This window comes from Tupaia chinensis, unplaced genomic scaffold (genome assembly GCF_000334495.1).
Source record: "Tupaia chinensis unplaced genomic scaffold, TupChi_1.0 Scaffold144472_1, whole genome shotgun sequence".
Lineage (NCBI taxonomy): Eukaryota > Metazoa > Chordata > Mammalia > Scandentia > Tupaiidae > Tupaia > Tupaia belangeri.
The window spans coordinates 223,091-235,735 of NW_006204331.1; the positions used below are offsets into that span (position 1 = coordinate 223,091).

Here is a 12,645-nt window from a genome sequence, read left to right on the forward strand (position 1 = left end):
GGTGGGCGGGGCGGGCCAGCCGCTGCAAAAGGCAGGAGGAGGTTGAGGGCGACGGCCAAAAACCTTCGCTCGGGGCCGGCAGGAGTCCCTGGCGCTGGCCGCCACGTAGCCGGGCTCGCCATGGTCCCGCGGTAGCTCACGGCCCCAGACCAGGTGCACCAGGCCCAGTGTGGGGGCTCCGACGTCCGGATGATACCCAGCGCGGTGAGTGCCAGGCACTGGCCTTGGCCAGCGCGACCTCGTGGTCTGGTGAAGGCCATGGCTGTGGCTCAGAGCCCCTGGTTCCAGCTGGCTGCAAGTTACTACCCGGTCTCGAAAACAGCGTGGAGGTCAACTTCTCGGAGAACCCTCTTCTGCAAGGTCCCTGGGCTAGGCTTGAACACAGCCACGTGAAGGAACTCACATGGCCACTGCCATTTCGTGTATGTTCAAGACCCGTAGAGACTGCCCTGTCACCTACGTGTGACGCCGTCCCGGTTAACTGGCGTCGCGGTTTCTCGGAGTTTGTGGTCGTCTCCAGCCGTCTGCACTCCTCTGCAGCCATTGAGGGGCTGGTCCTCCAAACCCGGCCAAGTGGACGTTCCAAGGGCCAGCCTGCTCAGTGGTCTGAGGAGCCGTACCCGCACCACGGGCTCTGGTGGGACTCCTGCCCTGGAGGCATGAAGCATGAGCTGCGTGCCCGGGATCCTGACAGGACAGAAGGACCATCCCACTGGGGGTGCCCCGCCCGTTCCTCTGCCTCTCTGGCAGGTGTGTGAGCCTCCTGGCAACTCGATACGACGAACAGATTGTCTTCAGAGAGGAACTGGAATTCCTTCAAGATGTTCAAAAATAAAGTTCCACAAGAGCGTGAACCACTCAGAAGAGCAGGTGACCACGGTCAGGCGAAGGCTGCCCCCCGGACGCAGAGGGGCGCGCTGGGCCAGAAGGACTGCCGGGGCGTTCATGCTCTCGGTGGGAGGGCATCTCCCTGGGCCAGGCGCTCAGCAGGATGGGGCTGTCCAGTGGTGGCTGAGGGAAACCACGTAGGAGCTTGGCTTGCCTCAGGCCTTCAGGAGGAAGCCACTCCCAACCCACCAGGGCACAGCAGGTGGCCAAGGCCACAGGCATGGAGCCCACTGTGACCAGCTGTGACCCCCCAGGCCGTGGGCACCACGCCCCCACAGTCTGTGTGGTCTACAGGTGCGCAGGGATGGCTGGCCGCAACTGTCCTGGTCAGCTGCAGAAGGCAGCAGGTCACTGACCAGCGCCGACCCAGACCGAGCTGCGCAGCCGCGACAGCAAGCGCACCAGCCCTCGGTCACCCTCAGTGCCAGCTAAGGGTGGAGGGACCGTCCGATCGCCGGAACCGGAACCCCAACAGCTGGTGTGCAGCACAGCAGAGCTGCGAGATGTCCGACGCTGACAGGCCGCCCTCAGTAACGGGACTTGGGGTCAGCAGGCGGTGCCAGGGTTGAAGTGCTGCATTCCACCTGGCCAGCTACATGGACCCCGCGGCTTGAAAATCACTGGACGCATGTGCATGCGAACCCAAAATCCTGAGAGGAGAATGGAGGAGGACTGCATTGTGGCTGTCCCCCCAAGGGGTGATCTCTCTCTCTCTCTCTCCCTCTCTCATGAGCACATGCTCCCTATAGCAAAAAGTAAAACAAGGGGAAAACCAACAGGACATTTTAACACCTCTCTCTCCGGAGCTATGGCTCACAGATGGAGAGACACCCGGTCACTAGGAGAGAGGACATCTGGAAAACCCAGATAACTCAGGTCGGAATCGCATGGAGACGGTGAATCTAAGATGAATACCCAACTGCTTTTTAGACATAGATATTTTGAACAAAAATACCACCCGGCGTGGCTGTCAGAGGCCGGACAGGCGGTCACGACCCTGCCCGGTGTGCGGTGCCTCCTCCTCCGGACCCCACCAGGCCCTGCAGGGGTGATGCCCGCGCTTTCCCGAATGGCTCCCCTTCGGTGAAAAGCTTGTGAGAAATGCACTCCCTTGTTGAGGAGGTGGGTGCTGGCATGGGGGCGCATGGCTACAGTGGACGTTCTAACCTGTGTCTGCTCAACCCCTCACGACAGGAAACCGAGGCGACAGAGGAGACAAGGGCACAGCAGGCCCAGGGCTGGACGGGCCTGATGGAGACCAGGGGCTGCAAGGTACACGGCCACTGTCACCAGCAGCAGTCGCGGTGTGGCATCTTCCCCAACGTCTTGCCACACCCTGCGGGCTGTTTGGGTTCTGCCTTGTCTCGCTTTTTTAGAAAGGAGTTTGGGGCAAAGCATTTTGAAAGGCAGGACTTGGAGCTGCCTGGTAACCACTGTCACACACGGCACTCCATTAGTGACCGGACCCTACACCTCCTCAGCTAAGGAGACCAGTGGCACCCACATGACCACAGCAGCCGGTGTGATCTCAGTTAAACTCTAAGGGGATCCCTTTACTAAGCCACACGTGCCTGATCGTTCGATCTGCCGAACGTGAACGCTTTGTCAAGGAGCAAGGCCGTGTCCTTGTCCCCAGCACGTCCTGACGCTTCTTACCTGCATGGCATCCTCGGAGTCACAGCCTCCTGGTCTTGGCACAACAGGCCCCTGTGGGCTCCCTCCCCCCTCACAACCCCTGAAACTCTCACTCCTGCCCATGAGGCCCCAGCTCTGCCTCCCCCTGAGCTCAGGGGGTCTGGGCTGCCCCTCTGCACCTGAGGGGCTTCTGCATCACCTCTGTGCTAACACCCAGGGAGCGGCCCCAACCCCGGCACCCTCCCACCCCAGCGCCGGCTCTCCCTGGGTTCGTGCTGTCCACCCTTACTCGGCGCCTGCAGCCTCCCCCACCTGCCTGCTCTGCTCTGGCCCACCCGAAGCCCATCCATTCCTCACCCCCACCAGCAGGTCTTGCTGGTCCCGCCTGGGCTACAGAACAGCCAGCAGCAGAGGTTTGGAGAGCTGAGTAGGGACAGCACCCCACTCCTGCCACCCCCAACCATTGCCTGTCCACCCCTAGGACCACCAGGCGTGCCCGGGATCAGCAAAGATGGCCAGGATGGTGCCCATGGTGAGCCCGGCCTGCCCGGCGACCCTGGCCTGCCCGGCGCTATTGGGGCGCAGGGCACCCCAGGGATCTGTGACACCTCAGCCTGCCAGGGAGCCATGCTAGGAGGGGCCGGGGAGAAGTCGGGGCCCAGGAGCTCATGAACAGAGCTGAGCAAGCAGCAGGACGGCCCCCAGGAGTCGGCATCCCATCTCAAGGGGCCGCTCAGCAGGCTGCTGACACCCCGGAGCCCTAGGCAGCCCTGGGAGCACCCTGGCCCAGTCGGGAGCTGCGTTCACCCACGAGATCACACCTCGACAGGCCTGTGTGGCACAGCTCACGCATCCCGGGGTCCCGCGTGGGCAGGGCTCGTGGTCCCGGTCGCCACTGTTTACAGAGCACTGTGTAGACTGCATCTGACGCCAATCAAGGGACGCAGCAGATCTCCAGGTTAACGACGGCTACAGCCGAACAGGCAATGAAAGGGTCTAGCACCTCCCCGACTACACAGAGGGCGTCGACCCCCTACTCATGTGCGTGCGCGCAAGCCGGCTCCGGCTGCCGTGCCCACGGCCGGGGCCTCCGTGGCCTCTGTCGCACTAAAGTCTGTGGCGCCGTGGGTTGTAATAAATAAAGCCACTCTCTGGGAACTCCATTCCGAACACCAGTTTATTACACACAGCAACGACTCGCTACGGAAATGGCCTTCCGGCAACGCCCAGTGGGTGTTTGGTGCCGGGCAGCGTCCTCGCAGGGGGCCTCTGGGCTTCGCAGAGAGCCAACAGTGCCAGGGCGCGGTCCTCACCAGGGGACTGACACAACAATTAAACAGAACGCCAACTACTTCTAGTTAAGGGTAATTTAACTTGCTCCAATGCCTAAAGGGCGTATGTAAAACGTAAATAAAATCCGTAAAAAGCAATGTGCCTTTTAAGACTACAGAACTGTACAGGGTGCTCATTCTTAAGTTATCATGTTAAAAAAACATGATGGAATCAGACAGATAATTGGAAAGTTACTTACTAATTACCAAGATGTCTTCACCCCATGTGGTCTAAGGACATTAGTGGCTAGGTATTTTGTAAGCGCTGCGCAGGGTGTGCTCTCCCAGACCCGACTGGGCGCCGCCCGCGCTGCGTCCCTGTGCGGCAGCCCCCAGCGCAGGGTCCCGGAGAGTAGAGCGCGTCTGTGGGGCGTGGGGGCGGCGGCTTCCTCAGTCCAGTCACTGGATCTCCATCGCAGGGCTGCTCTGCAGACTCCCCTGTGTGGGGCAGGTCACCAAGGAGTCCGGTCTGGTCAGCTTTAGCCTTCTGCCAGTTTTACCGCAAAACACACTCTCAAATTCCTAAAGTCAAGAAGCGAGCATTAGTGTATGGGAGTCCCAAGCAGGAAAACTCTCGTCTTCAAAAGCATAAAAGAGGAACCAGCAGTTAGCGTAATGGCTATGTCGCTGGACTCCCACGTAGTCGACCGCGGTTCGTGTCCCGGACCCGGTGGCTTAAAACTCACGCTGGGCGCGTGTGCGTGCGTGCCCAAGATCCTGAGAGGAGAATGGAGGAGAAGGGAATGCGGCGTGACCATCCCCCCTGGGGGGTGATTTCTCGCTTTCTGTCTCTATGTCTCTCTCTGTCTGTCTGGCGAGCGCACGCGCCCTACAGTGAAAATCTCTCCAAAAAAAAAAAAAAAGCATAAAAGAGTCACGGTCATTTCTACTTCACGCCTGCTTTGAAATCAGTTTGAAGGTGTCATTCGCAAACGTACTCACTCTTCGTAAGGGGGTGTCTGATGGAAAGAGGAATTCAAAGGTGTTTCTCAGTGCAGTTGCACCGTCCGCATTTTTTAAGACTTGCGAGAGGGCTCGTGCCTCTGGAGACGGGGAAGTGAGAACACATCCTGGAGATGACCATGGGCACCTCTGCTCCTGCTCCCTCCTCTCATGATTTTGGGCAAAAATGTGCACGTGCCTGGCATGCTTTTCAAGCCACCAGTTCCTGGATACGGGACCCGACTGCGCGGCCACATAGGGTCCAGCCACCTTTACCACGTGCCACCAGCTGGCCCTGTACATGTTTATTCAGTTTCTCTCTCCCTCTCTCCCCCTCCCCCTCTTTGAGAGGTTTTTGCTATGGGGTACATGCATTTGCCAGAAAGACAGAGAGAAACAGAGAAAGTGAGAAATCACCCCCTGGGCGGATGGCCACGCTGCAATCCCTTCTCCATTCTCCTCTCGGGATCTTGGGCACGCACACAGGCATGGCCTGAGTTTCAGCCACTGGGACGGGACTCGAACCACGGTCAACTACATGGGAGTCCAGTGACATAGCCATTACACGTCATCTGCTGGTCCCTCTTTTCTTTAAGTTTTGCTACAGGGTACATGTGCTTGCTGAAGAGAGAAACAGTGTGAACCACCCCGAAGGGAGGGCCACGCCACAATCCCTCCCTTGCACCTCCGTTCTCTGGAGGCACCCACACAGATACACCTGGCATGTTTTTCAAGCCACCAGGTCTAGGCCTTAAACTGTGAGGTTGGCCACTTGGGAGCCAGTTGCCTTAACCACCATGCCACCTGCTGACCCTCCACAGTAAGCTTTGTAAATGACCGCACATGACAAATTTACTGTACCTAACACACTCGCGCGTGGCCCCAGGTGCTCACAGAGCTGGCTCTGCAGGTGGCACCTCGGCCCTGCTCCCTCCACTGCCCTGCTGGTCGTGGTCCTTGGCTCACTCTCTTAAGGCCCCAATTACACCAATGGGGTCAGGGCACAAGGGTTACTCTCAAACTCCAACCAAGAGATGAGGAACGATTCCGCGCACCTTTAAGGGTGCCAAATCCAAAGCTCTCGTCACGGCGCATGGGAGACACAGGAAACAAGAGAGCAGACGGCAGCCCGGATCTGAGCATGCAGACTGTGGGGTTCTACATGGCAAATTATCCCACTTCTCCAATAAATAGATGGCAAGTACAGATTAAGGTATCTGGGGCTGGCAAGTGGCTTGGTGGTTAGGATGCTCGACTCCCACGTCTGACCACGGTTCAAGTCCCAAACTTGGCAGCTTGCTTTCACTCTCTCTCTCCCTCCTTCTGTGTGTGTGTGTGTGTGTGTCTGGTCAAATAAATAAAAAGTAGTAATCATCGGGACCAGCAGTTGGCGTAATGGCTATGTCGCTGGACTCCCATGCAGTCAACCGCAGTTTGTGTCTCGGACCTGGTAGCTTAAAACTCACGCCGGGCGCGTGTGCGTGCGTGCCCAAGATCCCGAGAGGAGAATGGAGGAGAAGGGATTGCAGCGTGACCATCTCCCCCATTCCCCCCTGAGGGGTGATTTCTCGCTTTCTGTCTCTCGGTCTCTCTGTCTGGCGAGCGCACACACCCTATAGCAAAAACCTCTAAAAAAAAAAAAAAGTAGTAATAATAATAAATATTTAACTTAAATAAAAATACTTGGTTTTTTTTTTTTAAAGATATTTAAGGGCCGGCCCCATGGCCTGGTGTTAAGGAAGCCAGATCCAATATAGCTGACCACGTGGTTTGAATCCCAGCCCTAGCAGCTTGGGAAACAAACTGGGCACGTGTGTGTCCAAAACGGCATGGGATGGGGGAGTGGAGGGACTGCAGTGTGACAGCCTCTGTTGGGGCTTCTTTCTCTCCCTCTCTATGTCTCTATGTCTCTGTGTCTCTGTGGTGAGCACACATACCCTCTTGCCAAGAAAAAAAAAAAGGCATTTCACAGCAACCAACAAACTTCAGTGCTTGAAAGCTGGTTCGGAGAAGCTATGAAGAGGCGTTCGTGAGCCGCCGGGACAGAGCCGAGCCAGGGAGGGTATTGAGCACGGCCGCGCTTGGGCGTGGTGAGAACGGCGGTCTGCGTTGACAGCCCTTCTCCTCCCGGAGCAGACCGATGGCCGAGATGTGCACTGTCTGGACCTACTCGGCCTGCAAGGGCAGGGAGACGGGGAGTGTGGAGACAGGTGCCGGGCGCTGAGGTCCAGGGCACGGGCTTCATACCTGCTCTCTCCGCATGTCACATACTCGGACGCTCCCCTCAGTTCTTTTTTTTTTTTTTTAAAGAATTATTTAATTTTATTATTCTTTAATTTGACCAGAGAGAGCGAGCGAGAGAGGAGAGTAAGAAAGCAAGTTGCCAGGCCCAGGACTTGAACTAGTCAGCCGTGCTGGAGTCTAGCGCCTCAAACTTAACCAGCGCGCCACCTGTCGGCCCCCAGGCTGTGCTGCTTCTTAAGCACAGCATGTCATGCATCACCCAGGTGTGTCCATTCCATATGCGGTGAGATACATGACGGGGCGTGCCATAACCTCCACGTCAGTGGCCCTGCTCTCATGCCATGCTGCCACTCCCACCATGGTCCACTCTTTGCTCCCGCAGCTACCCTTCTGCTCCAGGAGCTGACGCCTCTGGGCCCTCTTACGTACCTGTCCCCTGGACCAGCTGGCTCCACTCACACGACGCCCTGGAGGGCCAGCCCCAGGAGCACGTGTTAGTCCCCTCCTGGCGGCCGCCCAAGTGGCTGCCCAAGTACGTGCTGGCTGTCCCCACCACTGGCCACCTGACACCCACAGACAAGCACCGGCTGGGTCCTGCCCAGCCCTCTGGGGTTCACGCTGCCCAGGGGACTGCAGATTCACTGGGACCTGGGACCTCCACCGCACCATGCCTCTGCCTGCCCGCCGGCAAGGTGCCAGAGCTCCCATCCGCACTGCCGCCTGCTCTCCTGCTGGGGTGCGCACTGGGCTGTGGCCTGCCTGCCCCCAAGGGCTCGTGCTGCCAGGCATCTCGTGTGCTCATGGGCCACGTGACACCCCTCTGGACATGGACCCCCTTTGCCACGGTCTAACTGGGCTGCCCCCAACAAATGCCAGAGGGCCAACAGATGGCACTGAGGCTAAGGCACTAGATTGCACATGGCCAACTACATGGTTCAAGTCTCAGACCCGGTGGCTTGAAAAAAACCACCAGGCAAGTGTGCATGTGTACCCAAAATCCGAAGAGGAGAGTGGAGGAGAAGGGATTGAGGCATGGCCATTCCTCCAGGGGACTGATTTCTCACTCTGTCTCTCTCTCTGGGGAGTATACATGCCCTAAAGCAAACAACAGCAAAGGAAAGCACTTTCAGAAGACATCTTCTGAACTAGCTTCTCACCACCCTGAGGCTAACGGCTTCAGATGCGTTTCCTGCTGTGAGGCGCATGCGCTTGTCACAGAGGAGAAAGCCCTCCTGGTGGGTGTGGCCACCCACTATCCCACCACCTCCCCTCCTCCCTTCGGGATCTGGGCACATGTGTACACACGCCCGGAGTACTCCTCAAACTGCCGCGGCCAGGACTCGAATCGCACACAGTCGGGCGTATCAGATCCAGCTGCCTTAGCCACCAGGCCATGGAGTTGGCCCTATCTTTGTTTAAATAGGTGAGCAGAAAGTGGGGTTCAGCTGAGACTCTGCCTACTCTTGCAGGGTCCCCCAGAATCAGCTCACAGGGAGTCAGAAGTGACTGTCACAGAGACACACAGATCTTTCTGGTCCTCCTGGACAGGCCAGGCAAAAGGAGTCTCAGTCGCACCCACCTTCAACCAGGTGTACGTAAGATCGCTGGATTCCAAGGGCTTTTTACAGCTTATCAAAACACCTCACTATGACACTGATGTAAATAAGACAATAACACCAATAATAAAAGCAGGTTTTTTGGGGTTTTTTTTTGTTATAGAACCCGTGTGCCTGCTGGAGAGACAGAAAGTGAGCAATCACCTCCCGGAGGGATAGCCACAGTGCAATCCCTTTTCCTCCATTCTCCTCTTGGGATCTTGGGCACACATGCACATGCTGCCTGGCATGAATTTTAAGCCGCCGAGTCTGGGGCTCGAACTATGGCAAACCACATGCGAGTCCAGCAAAGCAAGCATTACACCATCTGCTGGTCCTGCGGAAGCAAGCTGTGGTGTCTGTGCCAGAGAGAGGGGAACCAGGGATAAACGGCAGGAAGAGGAACCCTCAAACGGACAGCGCGAATGGCTCCTGAAGCCGGATCCGGGGACTGTACATCCCTAACAGGCTCTGAGCGGTAGAGGACGGATGGGAGCGACCTCGAGGGAGCCCGGCAGGTCCACCCACAGGCACCCGTCCACGCGGTCTCTGAGACGACAGGCCAGGCAGACAAAAGGCGGCCGGGGAGGCTTGAGCCATGCGGATCTCAGCCTGAAACACCAAGTCCTCCAGATGGAGAACGCACGATCTTTCCAGATAATCACAGACTGCTAAAAAGCCGACCACGTAGATGTCACAGTGGAAGTCTCAACACACTTTTAGAGACGTTTTTATAAGGGACATCTTTATCACAATGTGGCAAATGCGAGAAACAGACAAAAAGTTTTTAGTCAGAAAGAACCACCTACAGAAATGAAAAATTTTATTTTTATGTGTGTGTGTGTGTGTGTGTGTGTGTGTGTGTGTGTATTTAGAGAGGTTTTTGATATAGTCCATGTGTGCTTGCCAGAAAGACAAAGAGACAGACAGAAAGTGAGACATCACCCCCCGGGGGGATGGCCACGACGCAATCCCTTCTCCTCCATTCTCCTCTCGGGATCTTGGGCATGCACGCACACGCGCCCGGCCTGAGTTTTAAGCCACCGGGTCCGGGACTCAAACCGTGGTCGACTACATGGGAGTCCAGTGACATAGCCATTATACTAACTGTTGGTCCCTAGAAATGGAATATTTTAAACCACTCCTAGGAGCTGGAGGGTAAAACGCTGCTCTGTGAGGCCCGCCCGCAGGGGAAGGTTCTGGCTCCCATCTGGAGACCTCCCTGGGCCCGCCAGGCCCAGGCGTGCCCATACGCCAGGGCTGGTGATGGCTGGGTGGGCTGTAGCAGTCACTGTGGGGTGCTTCCTGTATTTCTGTTTTCTCCCTCACTTATGGAAGAAAATAGACAAAGTGTCTCATCTACTTTCAGAGAATTTATTGGTTGAAGAGGCGAGCGAGTGACCCGGGAGACCGCGGACGCACCGTGCTAACCTGCGGGCCGTCTCCGAGCGCTCCCTCGGAAAGCTGCTCTACACGCGCGGGCTGGAGTCGGAGGTTACAACACAGCGACCCCTGCTCAACTGCAGAGATCCCACCTGTGAAGAGAAAGCGGCTGTCCCGGCTCGAGCTCATGTGCTGTGCACCGGGGCCAGGTCCCAGTGGCCAGCCGGTTCGAGTCACGGCCCTGGCGGTGCGTGCGGGGGCAAGCTCCCAATACCTGCACATGTGTACACACGCCCGGAGTACTCCTCAAACTGCCGCGGCCAGGACTCGAATCGCACACAGTCGGGCGTATCAGATCCAGCTGCCTTAGCCACCAGGCCATGGAGTTGGCCCTATCTTTGTTTAAATAGGTGAGCAGAAAGTGGGGTTCAGCTGAGACTCTGCCTACTCTTGCAGGGTCCCCCAGAATCAGCTCACAGGGAGTCAGAAGTGACTGTCACAGAGACACACAGATCTTTCTGGTCCTCCTGGACAGGCCAGGCAAAAGGAGTCTCAGTCGCACCCACCTTCAACCAGGTGTACGTAAGATCGCTGGATTCCAAGGGCTTTTTACAGCTTATCAAAACACCTCACTATGACACTGATGTAAATAAGACAATAACACCAATAATAAAAGCAGGTTTTTTGGGGTTTTTTTTTGTTATAGAACCCGTGTGCCTGCTGGAGAGACAGAAAGTGAGCAATCACCTCCCGGAGGGATAGCCACAGTGCAATCCCTTTTCCTCCATTCTCCTCTTGGGATCTTGGGCACACATGCACATGCTGCCTGGCATGAATTTTAAGCCGCCGAGTCTGGGGCTCGAACTATGGCAAACCACATGCGAGTCCAGCAAAGCAAGCATTACACCATCTGCTGGTCCTGCGGAAGCAAGCTGTGGTGTCTGTGCCAGAGAGAGGGGAACCAGGGATAAACGGCAGGAAGAGGAACCCTCAAACGGACAGCGCGAATGGCTCCTGAAGCCGGATCCGGGGACTGTACATCCCTAACAGGCTCTGAGCGGTAGAGGACGGATGGGAGCGACCTCGAGGGAGCCCGGCAGGTCCACCCACAGGCACCCGTCCACGCGGTCTCTGAGACGACAGGCCAGGCCGACAAAAGGCGGCCGGGGGGGCCGGGGAGGCTTGAGCCATGCGGATCTCAGCCTGAAACACCAAGTCCTCCAGATGGAGAACGCACGATCTTTCCAGATAATCACAGACTGCTAAAAAGCCGACCACGTAGATGTCACAGTGGAAGTCTCAACACACTTTTAGAGACGTTTTTATAAGGGACATCTTTATCACAATGTGGCAAATGCGAGAAACAGACAAAAAGTTTTTAGTCAGAAAGAACCACCTACAGAAATGAAAAATTTTATTTTTATGTGTGTGTGTGTGTGTGTGTGTGTGTGTGTGTGTGTGTGTCTTTAGAGAGGTTTTTGATATAGTCCATGTGTGCTTGCCAGAAAGACAAAGAGACAGACAGAAAGTGAGACATCACCCCCCGGGGGGATGGCCACGACGCAATCCCTTCTCCTCCATTCTCCTCTCGGGATCTTGGGCATGCACGCACACGCGCCCGGCCTGAGTTTTAAGCCACCGGGTCCGGGACTCAAACCGTGGTCGACTACATGGGAGTCCAGTGACATAGCCATTATACTAACTGTTGGTCCCTAGAAATGGAATATTTTAAACCACTCCTAGGAGCTGGAGGGTAAAACGCTGCTCTGTGAGGCCCGCCCGCAGGGGAAGGTTCTGGCTCCCATCTGGAGACCTCCCTGGGCCCGCCAGGCCCAGGCGTGCCCATACGCCAGGGCTGGTGATGGCTGGGTGGGCTGTAGCAGTCACTGTGGGGTGCTTCCTGTATTTCTGTTTTCTCCCTCACTTATGGAAGAAAATAGACAAAGTGTCTCATCTACTTTCAGAGAATTTATTGGTTGAAGAGGCGAGCGAGTGACCCGGGAGACCGCGGACGCACCGTGCTAACCTGCGGGCCGTCTCCGAGCGCTCCCTCGGAAAGCTGCTCTACACGCGCGGGCTGGAGTCGGAGGTTACAACACAGCGACCCCTGCTCAACTGCAGAGATCCCACCTGTGAAGAGAAAGCGGCTGTCCCGGCTCGAGCTCATGTGCTGTGCACCGGGGCCAGGTCCCAGTGGCCAGCCGGTTCGAGTCACGGCCCTGGCGGTGCGTGCGGGTGCAAGCTCCAAATCCCTGCAGGGACTGGACAAGGGGCGGGCTGTGCCCATGCCGTGGAGAACGTGCCCCTGGCAGTACACAGAGAAAGGAGGCAGGTGGCTGGGTGCTTCTTTAATGATGAAGACAAAGCAAATGCCATAGCAAAGGTGGCGCGAGCTCGGAAGCCAGCAAACACGTCAGCAGGACGCGGAGCTGGTTCTCCGGGAGACTCAGGGCACGGCCAATGTGGCAGCAGTCAGGGCCGTGGGAGGGCCGAGGGATGGAGACACATCCAGACAGAGAGAAGAAAGGGCATTCCTCCAGGACGCTTTCCTTTAAGCGCAGTGGGCACAGCACTGGGCTCGGCCGATCGGGACGAGCTGCGAATGCGAGTCGGCCGCTGGCGACGCT

At 57.0% G+C, this 12,645-nt stretch overlaps 2 protein-coding genes across 2 annotated transcripts in view; one reads left to right on the top strand and one right to left on the bottom strand.

The window, feature by feature from the left end:
• The window catches only part of COL9A3 (collagen type IX alpha 3 chain), a 25,497-nt gene extending 22,010 nt beyond the window's left edge, over positions 1-3,487 (top strand). Inside the window, exons 31-32 of the mRNA XM_027767691.1 lie at positions 2,083-2,160; positions 3,005-3,487. Of these exons, the coding sequence (XP_027623492.1) occupies positions 2,083-2,160; positions 3,005-3,195 (269 nt within the window). The 3' untranslated portion in view covers positions 3,196-3,487. The remainder of the gene's footprint in view (positions 1-2,082; positions 2,161-3,004) is intronic.
• Positions 3,488-3,682: 195 nt separating this feature from the next.
• The window catches only part of TCFL5 (transcription factor like 5), a gene marked incomplete at its 5' end in the record, with an annotated part of 18,914 nt that continues 9,951 nt past the window's right edge, over positions 3,683-12,645 (bottom strand). The window contains 1 exon segment of the mRNA XM_006167109.2: positions 3,683-4,376. Coding sequence (XP_006167171.2) covers positions 4,254-4,376 — 123 coding nt within the window.